Source organism: Moschus berezovskii, chromosome 4, assembly GCF_049115385.1.
Source record: "Moschus berezovskii isolate FMDL1 chromosome 4, NW_MosBer_1.0, whole genome shotgun sequence".
NCBI classification, from domain to species: domain Eukaryota; kingdom Metazoa; phylum Chordata; class Mammalia; order Artiodactyla; family Moschidae; genus Moschus; species Moschus berezovskii.
The window spans coordinates 65,364,281-65,381,548 of record NC_142463.1 but is presented as its reverse complement, the minus strand read 5'-3'; the positions used below and the strand labels follow the sequence as shown (position 1 = coordinate 65,381,548).

General features: G+C 38.4%; 1 protein-coding gene across 2 annotated transcripts in view; it reads right to left on the bottom strand.

Moving 5' to 3' along the window:
• Window positions 1-17,268, bottom strand: part of HS2ST1 (heparan sulfate 2-O-sulfotransferase 1) — a 181,829-nt gene that overhangs the window by 36,384 nt on the left and 128,177 nt on the right. For both annotated transcript variants that reach the window (XM_055401554.2, XM_055401555.2), the window contains exon 2: window positions 1,989-2,227. In XM_055401554.2, coding sequence (XP_055257529.1) covers window positions 1,989-2,227 — 239 coding nt within the window. The remainder of the gene's footprint in view (window positions 1-1,988; window positions 2,228-17,268) is intronic.

The following is a 17,268-nucleotide window of genomic DNA, read 5'->3' as shown; positions in this document are numbered from 1 at the left end:
AATTAACTTTATTTTTCCAAACAATATTACTGAAGAAATGTAAAATTATTATGTGAGTGTTAAGAAATGTTCCTTGTAAACCAAGATATATTCTGAAAAGTAATCATGCAGATTTAAAATCTACTACATCCTGTATAAAATCTGATAATTTAGGACACTTGCCCTTGAGATACACAAAATTACATAATGAATAGTTTTTATGACCCACTTAGCTAAATAAGCTCATGTTCCTTCTCATTTACAAAAGAGTTATTTGATTTGGCTGATGAGTGTAGAATTTTGGTTCTACAGAAGAGAGTAATTGAAGATACTGCAGAGAGCCAAGAATTATATGGGGACATGATATGCCATATACAATTAGCCTTTACAAATAGCTCTCTAGTAAGAAAGTGAACCTAACTGTGTGTGTCAATGTTATTCTCTTACTTCAATGAGAGGATTAAAGCTATGCTAAATAGTGGGATAACAGCAATTCTGTGACAATAAAAAAAGATCAGCTATTTTCAAACAGATAAACACATTTTAACTACATGACTACCACAAATACCTGTCTAATAAGCTACCTCAATATGGTATTTGATCCTACACAGTATTTTCAAATATTATCTTTTCTTATCATTGGGCTCAATTCCTATTCCCTTTAATATCTGCGGAAAGAACTATACTTATAGTCAGAACTCCAGGTGTGAAGAAAATATCTGAAGCTACTGCTACAGAGGGGAGTCAGTTTCAGTTTCTGAGCTAACTTCCTCCACTTTTCTTAAAACCATTTCATAAATTATCTATCCATCTGTTTATCTAAAGATTCTTCAAAACTTGAAAGATAGTGCACCCCAATGTTCACTGCAGCACTTTTTATAAAAGGATACAAATTAACTTAATTACAAAACAGAAAGAGTTACAGATGTGGAAAACAAGTTTATGGTCACCAGGAGGTAAGGAGAGAAGGGAAAAATAATTGGGAGATTAGGACTGACACCGGAGAAGGCAATGGCAAGCCACTCTCCAGTACTATTGCCTAGAAAATCCCATGGATGGAGGAGCCTGGTAGGCTGCAGTCTGTGGGGTCGCTAAGGGTCGGACACGACTGAGCGACTTCGCTTTCACTTTTCACTCTCACACATTGGAGACGGAAATGGCAACCCACTCCAGTGTTCTTGCCTGGAGAATCCCAGGGACGGGGGAGCCTGGTGGGCTTCCGTCTATGGGGTCACGCAGAGTCGGCATGACTGAAGTGACATAGCAGCAGCAGGACTGACACAAAATATACTACTATATATCTAAAATAGGTAACTAATAAGGACCTACTATAGACCACAGGTGACTCTACTCAATACTCTGTAATGATCTACATGGGATCAGAATCTAAAAAAGAGTGTATACATGTAAATGTGAAACTGATTCATTTTGTTGAACGGCAGGAATTAACACAATATTGTAAATCAACTATACTCCAATAAAAATTTTTAAAAAAGATTCTCAATAACTTGAAAGGCAAGATTATATTAAAAATACAAGTCACAATCCCTGTTCTCCATAAGTTTATAGCTAATACTTACATGAATAAAGATAAGATTAAATTCAGGAGTCTAGTCACAAAACTGAGCCATATAGAATACAAGTATTCATCAAATAAAGATTTCTCAGTGATGAACTGAGACAATATAATGATTTTTATTGCAGGGCATCTGCTATAAATATTTCACAGTTTTAAAGGGCTAGCATACTGAAGAGCATCAATTTTTTCTTCAAAAATTCAAGCTGTTAATTCATTTATTTCACAAGTATTTGAATACTTATTGTAGGCAAGGAAATGTACCAAATACTGTGAAGAATGTAAAACTATAGAGAAGTTTGGTTGATCCATTCCTCCAAGAAACTTACAATCCACTGGGCTCAGCATACATATCCCTTAAAATGCTTTACCTTCTTGAAATACAAAACTTGAGTTAGTATCAGAAAACATTATGAATCCAAGTAGCATTTACCTGATCTTGCAGTGACATCACTGGATTATTTTTGGTAGTGTTGATGTGAAGAACATGGTATTTATTCTTTGCACACAGGTCATAGGCAATATTGGTAAAAGAGGTGCTTGCAGTTTTGGGGACTCTGTTATAAATGATCACCATGTCATCTTCCTCATCTAAAGCTACATCTTGCCGAGGGCCATCCATGGTATGTCGCTGCTCAATCTCTCGAACTTCATGTCGTGCAATAGCCCTTTCTGCAAAGAAAAACATGAACTTAGTTTTGAAAGACACTATAAACGAAGTTGTAAAACACTGAAAATAATTTCCTATTCCTGGAACATAGTTCTCCTACTCAAGAATGGGGTTAAGAACCACTAAAGAAATGTTTTAAGGACCAAAACTTCAAAATTATCTTGGAGAGATAATACTCATGCATATGAAGAACAAAAGAAAAAACAGTCATTGAGTTTAGAATACAACAGATTATAGTTCTTCCATGTAGTTCAAAATACACTTTTCATTCCAATAGAATTTTTATAGCCTGAATTAATTCTCAAACACATAAAGACAGGTTGCATGGAATACTAAACTTCACAGTAAAAATACACTTAGAAAATAAATCACTTATAATTTAGGCAATGATTTAGAAATTTGTTACTTAAGATGTAGTTGTGTGTGTGCTCAGTTGTGTCCAACTCTTTGCAACCCCTTGGACTGTAGCCTTCCAGGCTCCTCTGTCCATGGAATTCTCTAGGCAAGAATACTGGAGTGGGTTGCCATTTCGTACTCCAGGGGATCTTCCCCACCCAGGGATCCAACCTGCATCTCTTGTGTCTCTTGCACTGGCAGGTGGATTCCTTCCCTTGCACCACCTGGGATGTATATAGGAGGTAAAAACTCCCTGCCTTATCAGAATGTACTGCTGCTGCTGCGTCACTTCAGTCGTGTCTGACTCTGTGTGACCCCATAGACGGAAGCCCACTAGGCTCCCCCATCCCTGGGATTCTCCAGGCAAGAACACTGGAGTGGGTTGCCATTTCCTTCTCCATCAGAATGTACTAGGGCTGTGATTATAACAGGTTGTGTGATTTTAGGTAACAAGAGTAAAGATGATATCATAAAACGTTTTTCATTTTGGTGTTTTAAACTACAGATAAGTCCTGGCTATGTTTATTAATTAAACTCCATGGTGCCTCTAATTCAAATGACTGTTCACCAAGCAGTTTGAAAAGCAAGTTACACTTTTTTTCTTCTTATTTATTTTTTAACTGAACGATAACTGCTTTACAGGACTTTGTTTTCTGTCAAACCTCAACATGTATCAGTCACAGGTATACATATTTCCCCTCCCTTTTGAACCTCCTTCCCATCTCCCTCTCCATCCCACCCCTCTAGTTTGATACACAGCCCGTTTGAGTTTCCTGAGCCGTACTATTCTCTATTTAATATAAGCTTCAACTTCAAATAATCTTTAGTATTAAGAAGCAAGAATACGGGAAGAAATGGGGGGCGGGGAGAAGTAACAAGACTGCAAATTACTCTGCGCAAAGACAACTGCTCACACACAGGATGCACCCTCCTACCACCAGATCTCTGTGCAAGCTACCTTACCCTGCGCCTTGAATTCTCATTCATTCTCCCTCTACCCCAATTCTGCCTAGTGAACTCCTCAAACTTCACATTGAATTTAATCATCACTTGCAAGGGAAGCATCATCTAATCTCCCTAACTAGGTCAAACCTCACACAAACACACACGATGTATGTTTAAATACCTCATAATGCACATCTCATACGGACACATAATTGCAATTTTACATTTTATGTGTATTAGCATCTATCAACGACTGAACTGAACTGACCATACTGGCAACAATTTAGTAAAGTGACATTAAAAAAGGAATGTGGTGTAATTACAGTAACAAGTTCAGGCTTCAAATATTGTTTGACTATGCATCTTAAATTTTGACTCAGAAGATATGGCAACTACATTATAAAGTATGGTCTGAGCTGAGGATTCGCCTTCAGAAGACTTGAAGTTCCAAGCCTGCTGCTTACTGGTGGTGGTTCAGTCACTAAGTCATGTCTGACTCTGCAACCCCATGGACTGGAGCCCACCAGGCTCCTCTGTTCATGGGATTTTCAGGCAAGAACACTGGAGTGGGTTGCCATTTCTTCCTCCAGGGGATCTTCCCGACCCAAGGATTGACCCCATGTTTCCTATGTCTCCTGAGTTGCAGGCAGATTCTTTACCCACTGAGCCATCAGGGAAGCCCTACTAGCAGCGGGCTTTCCAAAACAGGAAGAGAAGCACACATATAAATATATACTATGCATAGATATGTATCTTTTTTCATGGGGGAGAGTTGGTTGGGAATATGGAGAAAACGAGATGAGCTTAATGTGGAACATACTGTTGGACTGCCTGGGATACCCAGGAGATGTAGATAATTGGGCACACAGCTCAAGTACTTGAGAATAAACATTCATATAGAAGAAAGACATCTGGGAAACCACAGGAATGATGAAACTATGTAGATATTACAGAATATATAGCATGTAAAGAGAATTTAATCTTAGAACAGAATCTTAAGAAATATCAACATTTAAGGGCCAAGAAAAAAAGACAATCAATAGAAAAAGACTAAAAAGAAACAAAAAGAAACCTGGACAGACTTTTAAGAACCATATACCACATGTTTAGAAAGCACAATATTTTTCAAAATTTACAGTAGTTTACAAATGAATCTGTAATCAAGGTAATGAATGATGCTCAAGCATCTACACAGAATTTGGAAGTTCTCTCACTAAATTCAGCACGTATTTATGGAAAGCCTAAGAATATAATTATATTCAATAATTTTAAAGGAACTTTATCTTTTAAGCAACCCCAAACTGCCACCACAATCCAAAACTATTACGGTATTGCTATGTCCTCACTCTCCCTTTTCCACTATGGGAAATAAAACAGTACGGTTGACATTCAAGTGCTGCAAGAAGTTTAAGAGGTTGTTTCCTACAGCAGCCCAGATATATATGAAATTATCTTAACTTTTAATGGCTACACCAACAACCAATAATGCTGAATGCTTTCACTAGTTTTTCTGAACTCAGTATTTGGAAAAAAAAACAGATTTTGTTATTCTTTAAAAGAAATTATTAGTTTATGGATTAAAAAAATTTTTTTTAAGGTGCTAAAACTCTATCTAGAGCATGAAACGAGCATGTTTTTAGAATTAATCATTATTCTTGGTTCATTATGTGTATTAAAGTATATGAACTGTACATCTGACATTTCCTAAATTAAAGACTAGAGATCTCTTCAAGAAAATTAGAGACACCAAGGAAACATTTCATGTAAAGATGGGCACAATAAAGGACAAAAACAGTATGGACCTAACAGAAGCAGAAGATATTAAGAAGAGGTGGCAAGAATACACAGAAGAATTATACAAAAAAGATCTTCATGACCCAGATAACCACGATGGTGTGATCATTCACCTAAAGCCAGATATCTTGAAATGTGAACTCAAGTGGGCTTTAGGAAGCAACACTATGAGGAGGTGATGGAATTCCAGTTGAGCTATTTCAAATCCTAAAAGATGATGCTGTGAAAGTGCCACGCTCAATATGTCAACAAATTTGGAAACTCAGTAGGACTGGAAACTCACAGGACTGGAAAAGGTCAGTTTTCATTACAATCCCAGAGAAAGGCAATGCCAAAGAATGTTCAAACTACCTACTGCACCACTGAACTCATCTCACACACTAGGAAAGTAATGCTCAAAACTGTCCAAGCAATAGTGTTTCATAATGATTTTTTGGGTCCTTTGAGGATATGATGAAAACAATAGATCTGGTCTCCAGAACGGCTGATGTGTACATTTCAGAGCTTCCTCCTAGAGCCCAACCATGTGTAGGTGGCTCCATGACCCCAAGTTAATTGTTTCCAAAAAAAGAAAAAAGGCTCATGGACATCAAGGCCTGACAGTAAACTGCCTAAAGGTATTAGTATATATATCTAAAACAATAGGTTACTCACAAATTAGAATTGCAGGCAAAGAGAAATCATAGAGGAAATTGGCAGTGACGATTAGAAAAATGCCCACAGGGAAGATGCCTTGTCACAAAATTTGACCTGTCGGAACTCCCTGATCATTATGCCTTTTGCAGAGCCAGACAGGAACTAAGAGCTTGGAGCTATCGAACACCTGAGTTAAAGTGGATCCTTAGCACTTTCTAGGGATAAATCCTCGGTTGTGTAAATCCCCAAATACTGTTCTCAAGTATAATCTGTTCCCCATAAAATGTGCACACAATAAGAAGTAGGAAGCAACAAAGGTGCACCAAAAGAAAGCTATTAAAAGGTTCACTGATTTCTTTTCCAGCACCACTTACTGTGAATGAACTGTCCAGTCAGACACTATCTGATCTTCATGGAAGTAGGATTTGGTAATTATTACGAATTAAACAAATTGGTTGTCCAATTGCATACATCATTTTCTTATGAATATGTTTAGCCTGAGTCAGTTTCCTTGAATTCAATCACCATGGGGACTGACAAAACAAATTCCAATATGGATGATTAAAGGCTGGATTCTCAACACTTGTAAATGCTTTCTTGTGTGGTTTCCAGGCAGTGAGCAAGAGATGCACGTGTTGTCCTTAAAACTTACAAGTGAATTTCCCTGGTGGTCCAGCGGTTAGGATCCCACCTGCCAATGCAGGGGACGCGAGTTTGATCCCTGGTCCAGAAGGTTCCACGTGCCGCAGGTCAACTACTGAGCTCACGTGCCAAAACCACTGAAGCGCATACACCCTAGAGTCCATGCTTCACAACCAGAGAAGTACCACAATGAGAAGCTTGCAGTCCACAACTAGAGAGTTGCTCCCACTTGTTTCAGCTAGAGAAAGCCTGTGTGCAGCAACAAAGACCCAGCACAATCAAAATGAAATAAATTAATTACTTAAAAAAATTTACACATATGTTTAACTGGATCATCCTATAAAAAGGAGTTGAGACCACCTTCTACTTCAAGGAAGATGGTGTAAACTTATGTTTCTGCTATTCCTCTCATGAAGTACAACTAAAACCCTGGACATTATACATATGACAAACATAAGACTCGAAAAATTGGAGAGAAGAAAACAGATTAGTTAGAGCCCTTACGATTCAAGGAACAACATGGTGAGTTCCTTAAGTTTTCTTTAGCCTTATATATCCCAGTCTTGGAGCAGTAGAAGCTGGCAACCCAGGAGCAGGCATACGTAAAAAGACATCCAACAAAAGCCCTGCCAGAACATCAAGAAAGGGACAGCATGGTAAGACAAAAAACTTTTGGACAATAATCACTCTACTTTAGCTAAACTCCACAGAAAAAACTATGGCCCCACTTCCATTCTCACAGGCCAAGTAGCTAGCCTAGACTTCACAAGGCTGTAATCAGGTGCCCAGTATCTCTGGTGGAATGGTGTCAGAGAAGACAAGATAGGGAGCCAGGACTTTTATCCTAGACAGGTAACAAGGCACCTCTGTAGTGTCAGTGAAGACCAAGCAAGGAACCAGAATGTCCGCTTTCACACCGGAGTGATGAGAGGCCCCCTCACCTCCCCACTTGGCGCTGTCAGAGGAGATCCAGTGGAGAATCAGGATGTTCACATTCACTCAATGTAATGAGGCCACTTCCATCCCTGACCAAGGGTAACAATGAGCTCACCGGGTGTTGATGGTGGCCTGTTTGGGAACCTAAACTTCTACTTCCACTTGGCAGTAACAAAGCAGCAACCCCTTCCCTTGCCAGAGCAGTCAACTGGAAAAAGTCAACTAAAACAAAAGGTATTTTTAAATAAGATTCAGAGTATCCACAGATACAGAGAACAAACTAGTGGATACCAGTGATGAGAGGGAGAGGGGGAGGGGCAGCACAGGTGTTGGGGGAGAAAAGGGCTATTGTGGATTATATGACATCATGTGTGAGAAACTTCTGAAAACTGCAAAACACTATAGAATGTAAAGAATATTTTATTCAACTGAAGGAAAAAAGATCCAAAGTCTCACAACATAATATAAAAATATCCATATTTCAATCAAATTGTACTCAACATATTAAGAACCAATAGGATCTCAAACTCAATGAATAGAGATAGGAAATGACAATATAAAAAGGACAGCAATGTTAGAATTATCAAAGATTTAAAGCAGTCATAAAAAAATGCTTTAAAGAACAAGCTTGAACTAAATGAAAAAATACAAGGCCTCAGAAAATAAGCTCGGTAATGAAATAAAATATATAAATAACTAAATGGAAATTTTAGAACTCAAAGAAAAAAAAAACCCAAAATAAAAAGCTCAGTGAATGGGATCAACAGCAGAATGGAAAGGAAGGAAATTTAGTCAACTGGAACATAGAACAAAAGAAATTATCCAATCAGAATAACAATGAGAGAATATAATAGGGAGAATAAAGCAACAGAACCTTGGGGAACTGTGGGATACAACAACAGGATCTAAAATTGGTGTCACAGAGTCCTGGAAGGAAAGGAGAAAGAAAGCAGGGCTGAAAAGAGTTCTCAAAGAAATATGGCTGAAAACTTGACATCCGACAGGAGACAAAGATTTAAGATGCTGAACAAACTCCAAATGGCATAAACCAAAAACATCCAAGACAAGACACATCATAATTAAGCTTCTGGAAACTAAAAATGAAGAAAAAAAGGCTTGAAATCAGCCCGAGAAAATGAAGTCTACTGTAGAAAAAAACTGGAATAACAGCAGATTTCTCATCAGAAATCAAAGAGCCAGGAGGAGGTGGCACAATTTTTCAAGTGGTGAAATAAAATAATCCTATATCCAGAGAAAATCATCCTCAAGAATGAAGGGATATTCTTATATGAAAGAAACCTATAATAATTTATTGCCACTATGATTAATGAAGTTCTCTAGATAGGAAAAAAAAAACTTAGAAGAAAACTTAAAACACAAAGAAAATAAAGGGGAACAAAAAAATAGAATAAACATATGGGTAAATACAATAAACTTTCCTTCTTGTGTTTTCAAAAATACGTTTGACATATAAAGCAAAAACTATAACATTGTGTGATGTGATTTTAAATGCATGCAGAATATTTAGTACAATTATGTTGTAAGTGGCAGACAGGAAAAGTATGTAAACAGAGGTAGTTTCCATACTTCACTTGAATTGGTAAACTGATGACACCAGTAAACTGTAATAAGTGATATTTATATGATATAATACAAAGCAACCATGAAAAAATGCTGTATAAAGACTCAGAAACACACTCCAAGTGTTCTAAACTCAAAAACACTACAGACAAATCTAACTGGAACTTTTAGTAAGTGTAAAAGTGATTTATAGGAATGAAGAGAAAAGAGGTAAGAAGAAAAACAGAAAACAAACGTGAAAGAAACATCAAGGAAACTTAAATACATAAGTGAATAAAAGTGAAAATAAAGTAAGAGGCATTCCCAAGACAGCAAAGATCCTGAGCTTACTTCCCCTAACAAGCACATCAAAATTACAACTATTTTTTTGGGCTCCAAAATCACTGCGGATGCTGACTGCAGCCATGAAATTAAAAGACGCTTACTCCTTGGAAGGAAAGTTATGACCAACCTAGATAGCATATTAAAAAGCAGAGACATTACTGTGCCAACAAAGGTCTGCCTAGTCAAGGCTATGGTTTTTCCCGTGGTCATGTATGGATGTGAGAGTTGGACTGTGAAGAAAGCTGATCGCCAAAGAATTGATGCTTTTGAACTGTGGTGCTGGAGAAGACTCTTGAGAGTCCCTTGTACTGCAAGGAGATCCAACCAGTCCATCCTAAAGGAGATCAATCCTGGGTGTTCATTGGAAGGACTGATGCTAAAGCTGAAACTCCAATACTTTGGCCACCTCATGCCAAGAGTTGACTCACTGGAAAAGACTCTGATGCTGGGAGGGATTAGGGGTGGGAGGAGAAGGGGACAACAGAGAATGAGATGGCTGGATGGCATCACCGACTCGATGGACATGAGTTTGAGTGAACTCTGGCAGTTGGTGATGGACAGGGAGGCCTGGCGTGCTGCGATTCATGGGGTCGCAAAGAGTCAGACACGACTGAGCGACTGAACTGAACTCAACAGAATAACTATTGATGAAAAAGATTTGAACCTACCAGAAAAGATCTTCTACAACTAAAAGTATAAAGAAGGAACCATAATGGAGATGGATAGGAGAGGTAGAGCTGTAGTAGAGTCAAAACCTCAACCCTTGGGTTGGGTAATCCACAAATGGTAGAATTATTACAACTGCAGAGGTTCTCCCCCAGGGAATAAGGGGTCTGTGCCCCACAGTGAGCTCTGTAGCCCAGAGTTGTGTACCAGAAAGATGAGCCCCCAGAGCATCTGGCTTTGAAGATCAGTGATGCTTATTTTCAAGAGACTCAGAAGACTGTAGGAAACAGAGACTCCATTCTGAAAGGGCAGACACAAAATCTTGTCTGTGGTTGGAACCATGGCAGATGGCAGTAAGGACCCTGGGTTAGACCCACCTGCTAATCTTGGAGAGTCTCCCAGAGAAGCAGGAGGCAACTGGAGCCCACGCTGAGGCAAAGACATTGGTGGCAGCCATTTTGGGGAGCCTGTCCCAAACTGTGGACACTGGTGTTGACAAGTGCCATTCTGGAATACTCTCTCTAGCTTATTAGTGTCAGGACCCAGCTCTGTCCATCCCCCAACCACAAGTGCTGGGACTCCTCAGGCCAAGCAACTAACCAGGTGGGACACAGCTCCACCCACCAGCAGACAAGGCACCTTAACACTCCTGAGCCCACAGCAGTCCCTGAACATGACCCTAGCCACCACAGGGCCCAGGACACAGCTGCACATACCAGTGTGAAGGCACTAGAGCTAGATCTTCCAGAGCTTCAGAGCCAGAGACACTGAGACACAGCTTTGACCACCAGCAGGCAGGCAAAATCCCCAGACTACTCTGAGACTCACATCAGCAAGCCTACTTTAGCATTAGGACCAGCTTCATCTATCCTTCCTAAACTATTCCAAGAAACTGCAGCGGAAAGAATGTTTCCAAACTCATTCGATGAGGCCAACAACACCCTGATAGCAAAACCAGATAAAGATATAACAAGAAAAGAAAATTATAATAGGCCAGAATTACTGATGTACTTAGATGCAAAAATCCTCAAAAAATATTGGCAGAGCAAATATAAAATACATTAAAAGGATCATACTTCATGGTCAAATGGACTTCATATCAGGTATGCAAGAATGGTTCAACAGCCACAAATAAAACTAATGTGATAAACATTAACAAACTGAAGAATAAAAACTATATAATCATCTCAATAGGTGCAGAAAAAGGTTTTGACAAAATTCAACACCCATCTTTGATTTAAAAAAAAACAAAATAAAAAAAACAACTCTCCAGAAAGAGGGTATAGAGAATATACCTCAACATAATAAAGGCCATGTATGATAAGCCCACAGCTAACATCGTACTCAACAGTGAAAAGTTGAAAGCATTTCCTCTAACATTAGGAACAATACAAGGATGCCCACTCCCCCTACTTTTATTCAACATAGTATTAGAAGTCCTAGCCATAGCCATAGTAATCAGACAAGAAAAATAAAAGGAATCTAAATTGGAAAGTAAACGGTCACTGACAGCAGATGACATATAATACTATACATAGAAAACCCTAAGGAAAACTACTTGAGTTCAACTATGAATCTGGTAAAGCTGCAGAATACAAAATTAATATATAGAAATCAGTTGCACTTCCATACCCTACCAATGATCAGAAAGAAAACTTAACGAAACAATCCTATTTACAATTACATTGAAAAGAATAAAATACCTACGAATAAACATATATAAGGGGTAGAAGACCTATGTCCCTATATACAAGGACTCTTCTAGACCCTTGTAAATACATGGCTTACATATTTACTATGTTTGTGCACCAATTATATATTGACTCAAGGTTAATGAAAATATATTACAAAATAAAAATCAAATTTTCCTCCCAAATTTCATCTCACTAATGAATTATGACTAAAAACTTATTGGTTAATGTTCTTAAAAGGATATATTAGGTAAGAATATTAAAGTAGCTGATAAATATCCCAACAATCTGGTAACTACAAATATAATTATTGTCTTTTTATTGCTAAGGTTACTAAGTTAAAGGAATATGTATTATATTTATATTGGCTGGTTTCTTTACAGTTATTACACAAATTTTAAAATGTGAAACTCTTATAACAACCTTCCTTTATATTACCAATCTGAAAAATGCATTAATCACCTATATAATATTGTTAATAGCTAACACTGAATTCTCACTATGTGCTTAAATGTATCATTCTTTATATGCATACTCTGTGTTAAGTGTTTCATATGCATTATCTCAAGTTTTGATTCTTAAAACAACCCTAAGAGGCAATATTATTATTCTCATCTAGATGAGGAAATTGATTATCAAAGAAGTTAATTGATCATAAGCTGAATACTAATGTCAGGATATGGTCTCAGGTCAATCTGACTCTAGACCCTGTGCTCCACATTATACTTGTCATCTGAGATTTAATCTGCTTCAATAAGAGGAAGGAGTTCAGTTCAGTTGCTCAGTCGTGTCCGACTCTCCGCGACCCAAGAATCACAGCACGCCAGGCCTCCCTGTCCATCACCAACTCCCGGAGTTCACTCAAACTCATGTCCACAGAGTCAGTGATGCCATCCAGCCATCTCATTCTCGGTCGTCCCCTTCGCCTCCCGCCCCCAACCCTTCCCAGCATCAGAGTCTTTTCCAGTGAGTCAATTCGTCGCATGAGGTGGCCAAAGTATTGCAGTTTCAGCTTTAGCATAAGTCCTTCCAATGAACACCCAGGATCGATCTCCCTTAGAATGGACTGGTTGGATCTCCTTGCGGTACAAGGGACTCTCAAGAGTCTTCTCCAACACCACAGTTCAAAAGCATCAATTCTTCGGTGATCAGCTTTCTTCACAGTCCAACTCTCACATCCATACATGACCACGGGAAAAACCATAGCCTTGACTAGACGGACCTTTGTTGGCAAAGTAATGTCTCTGCTTTTTAATATATTATCAAGGTTGATCATAACTTTCCTAGGGTTGCATAATTAAATACAGCAGGATATTACATAAAAGCAACACTTTTTTTGCAAGTACCCATTTTTAAAATATAGACTATTATAGTTAAAAATCATGGGTGAGCTGACTTCATTCCATACATATTTCAATCATTTGAAATGAATATTCTGATAGGAAATGAGGATTCCAACCAATATTCTTTTACCTTTTCTCATGTTTTGCCAAGACATCTCAAACATCCCTCATACCACTTCTCAAGTAATCTCTCTGTGTTTTAAATTTACATCCTATACAAAATCAAATAAATGCCATAACAGAGAACAAACTAATTCTGAAACCAAGAATTGGGCTAAAAAACTTATGGAGAAAGATACACCGGATAAGGTGAGCCTTGAAAAGACACTGGGTTTCAAAATATAGAGATGGATCATTTGGGAAGCCATAAAGGCCTGCAGAGTGACTAAGTTGACAAGTAACACACTAATAAAATTTGATTATAAAATTATTTAACCAACAGTGTTCCGTGACACCCTAGAGGGGTGGGATAGGGTGGGAGGGAGGTTCAAGAGAAAGGGGACATATGTATACTGGCTGATTCATATTATTGTATGAATATATATTCAGTCCAGTTGCTCAGTCATGTCTAACTCTTTGTGACCCATGAACTGTAGCATGCCAGGCTTCCCAGAGCTTGCTCAAATTCATGTCCATGGAGTCGGTGATGCCATCCAACTATCTCATCCTCTGTCATTTCCTTCTCCTCCTGCCTTCAATTTTCCGCAGCATCAGGGTCTTCTCCAAGGAGTCAGTTCTTCACATCAGGTGGCCAAAGTATTGGAGTTTCAGCTTCAGCATCAGTCCTTCCAATGAATATTCAGGATTGCTTTCCTTTAGGATTGACTGATTTGATCTTCCTGCAGTCAAAGGGACTCTCAAGTCTTCTCCAACACCACAGTTCAAAAGCATCAACTCTTCAGTGCTCAGCTTTCTTTATGGTCTAACTCTCACAACCATACATGACTACTGGAAAAACCATAGCTTTGACTGGAGGGACCTTTGTCAGCAAAGTAACACTGTTGTATGGCAGAAGTCAACACAGCACTGTAAAGCAATTACGCTCCAATTAAAAATAAATTAAAAATTATTTAACAACAGTAGTTTAAAACAGCTAAAAAAAAGAAACCTATGACAATTTTAGGCTATAATGATAAGCATATAATTATCAAAGTAACAATTGTTCCACTTATTGACCCTTTATTATGGCCAGAAGCAATGCTGCTAAGTGTTTAAACATGTATTACTTCATTTAATTCTTAAAGTAACCCTATATCCATTGGAGAAGGTAATGGCAACCCACTCCAGTACTCTTGCCTGGAAAATCCTATGGACGGAGGAGCCTGATAGGCTGCAGTCCATGGGGTCACTAAGAGTTGCATACGACTGAGCGTCTTCACTTTCACTTTTCACTTTCATGCATTGGAGAAGGAAATGGCAACCCACTCCAGTGTTCTTGCCTGGAGAATCCCAAGGACAGGGGAGACTCATGGGCTGCCGTCTATGGGGTCGCACAGAGTTGGACATGACTGAAGCGACTTAGCAGCAACCCTATACCTATTACTTATAAAGTAATAATATGGAAACGTAGTGTCAAATTAGTTAGAGTTTTGAGGAACAGAGTCAGAACCCAAAACTTCAATCTGATACCAAAGCTTAACTAAAATGTAGTCATTACTATCTTAAACCACAGGAAGGCACTGTTCCTAGGAAATATATATTTGTCACACATGTACTATTATGTATCATTTCAGGCATACACAAAGAATAGAGTACATTCGGGATGGAAAAGAGCTGGATAACCCATACCACACAAAAAACTGCTTTTAAAACATCCAGTACGCTTAAGTAGAGAGAAGAAATTCCATAAATGTACTACAGTTATCTTGAAATATTTTAAAAGTTATTATGAAAAGGAGGCATCCTTTCTATAGAATCACTCTTCAAGACTAGATATATGTCTCAAGACGGAATGAGCTTTTTAAATAACTAGCAGTGCAAAGAAAAGATATGTGCAGTTTAGGGGGAGGTAAGCTATTAATCTCCAGAGGTATGCATCTAGAGGCTTCATGTGTCTTAGTCACTCACTCAGGTCCAACCCTTTGTGACCCCATGGACTGTACGTACCAAGCTCCTCTGTCCAAGGGATTCTCCCGGCAAGAATACTGTAGTAGTTAGCCAAGCCCTTCTCCAGGGGATCTTCCCCACCTAAGAATCAAACCCAGGTCCTCAACATTGCAGGCAGATTCTTTATTGAGCCACGAGGTAAAGCCCCAGAGGTGCTTCATAAGGACCCACAAAAAGATGTAGATAGGATTTCTGCACTGATGAGAGCTGAAACCATAGGACATCTGGTGTTGGTTACCACTAGGTAGCCAACCTAACCTGTGCTTAGTTGCTCAGTCGTGTCCGGCTTTTTCCGACCCCACAGACTGTAGCCCACTGGCTCCTCTGTCTATGGGACTTTTCAGGCAACAATACTGGAGCGGGTTGTCATTTCTTTCTCTGGTGGATACTCCTGATCCAGGAATCCAATCCACGTCTCCGGTGCCTCCCACATTACAGCCAAATTCTTTACTCGCTGAGCCCACTGGGGAAGCCTGCCTGCTAGCATACAGATTGTTTTGAAGGATTCTCTCCACTGAGCCTCTAACAAGGTAGGAAAGAGCAAAAATAAAGACAGAAGCAGGCTGGTGACAATTAACTAAGAAGGAGTGGAATGCTGACACACTCTTTCCATAATTCTGTCTTATTCAGTGTTGTTCAGTTGTTCAATCGTGTCCAACTCTTTGCAACTCTATGGACAGCAGCATGTCAAGCTTCCCTGTCCTTCACCATCTCCCAGACTTTGCTCAAACTCAGGTCTACCTTGAGAAAGACTAAGTATGTATCTCTTATGATTATGGCAAAAATTCAGATAATGAGCAGACTGATATTGCACTTTATGCTTTAAGTAATGAGAATACTGTGATAATTTATAACCTATTTCTTCACACTAGATTCATTAACTAATTCCATTAATATTTACTAAGAATCTGTTAATTTATAATTCATCTGGTCCTGAAGATAAGCCTAATCCTGGAGAGTTTGGTGGCATGGCATTATAATAAAATTTTATAGATGCAATGGAGGTCCCAAAAATGGGATGCTTAGGAAAAGATTCACAAAGAAGATTGAGAAAGAAAGTTATCTTCTGAGTAGAAAAAGAAAGGCATTCTAGGCAGAGAGAAAAACTTGAGCAAAATCCTTGGAGGTATAATATGCATTCAGATACCAAAAGTGGTTCTTGATAAGTTCAGAATATGAAAGAATGGGTAGGGACAAAGTAAAACATGAAGCGGAGAAGTGGATAGAGGCCAAAACACAATGTCTTAATCACCATACTGGGATATGAACTGTAACCTGAAAGTGAACAATTCTCAAACTCACTAAGCTCAGAACCTCTCTTTATACACTTAAAAATTAGGGACTCCAAAGAGTTTTCATTAGTGTAGGTTATATCTACCAATATCATATGAGAAATGAAAACTGTAAAACTTAAAAATATTTATTAATTTAAAAATAATAATAAAGCATGTTAGCAAAAATGACAGTTCTGTGAAAATACCATTTTCAAAAATAAATTCTGTAAAAAGAGTGATTTTTAAACATTTTTGCATATATTTTTATATGTCTAACAATGGAAGATAACTGGATTCTCATAACTGCTTTTTCATTCAAAATATTACCACATAGTATTTGGGTTGGAGTCTATGAAGCAATCAGACACACAGATTTTGTACAGATCCACAGCTGGAAACTGGAGAAGGAAACCAGCTCCAGTCTTTTTGCCTGGAAAATCCCACGAACAGAGGAGCCCCAGGGCTACAGTCCATGGGGTAGCAAAGAGTCGCATGTGACTGAGCACACATGCACAAACAGTTGGAAAAGGATTATTTTAATAATATTTTCTGATAATTGTTTGACATTGTACTAAAACTCAACAACTGCTATTTTTCAAAGGCTAGTTGTAAAGTGATAACCCATGTTAATAAACTTTCTATACACTGTATATTGATCTACCTTGTACCATCACTTAAAAAATTACTGGTTTATGGAGTTACACAGATC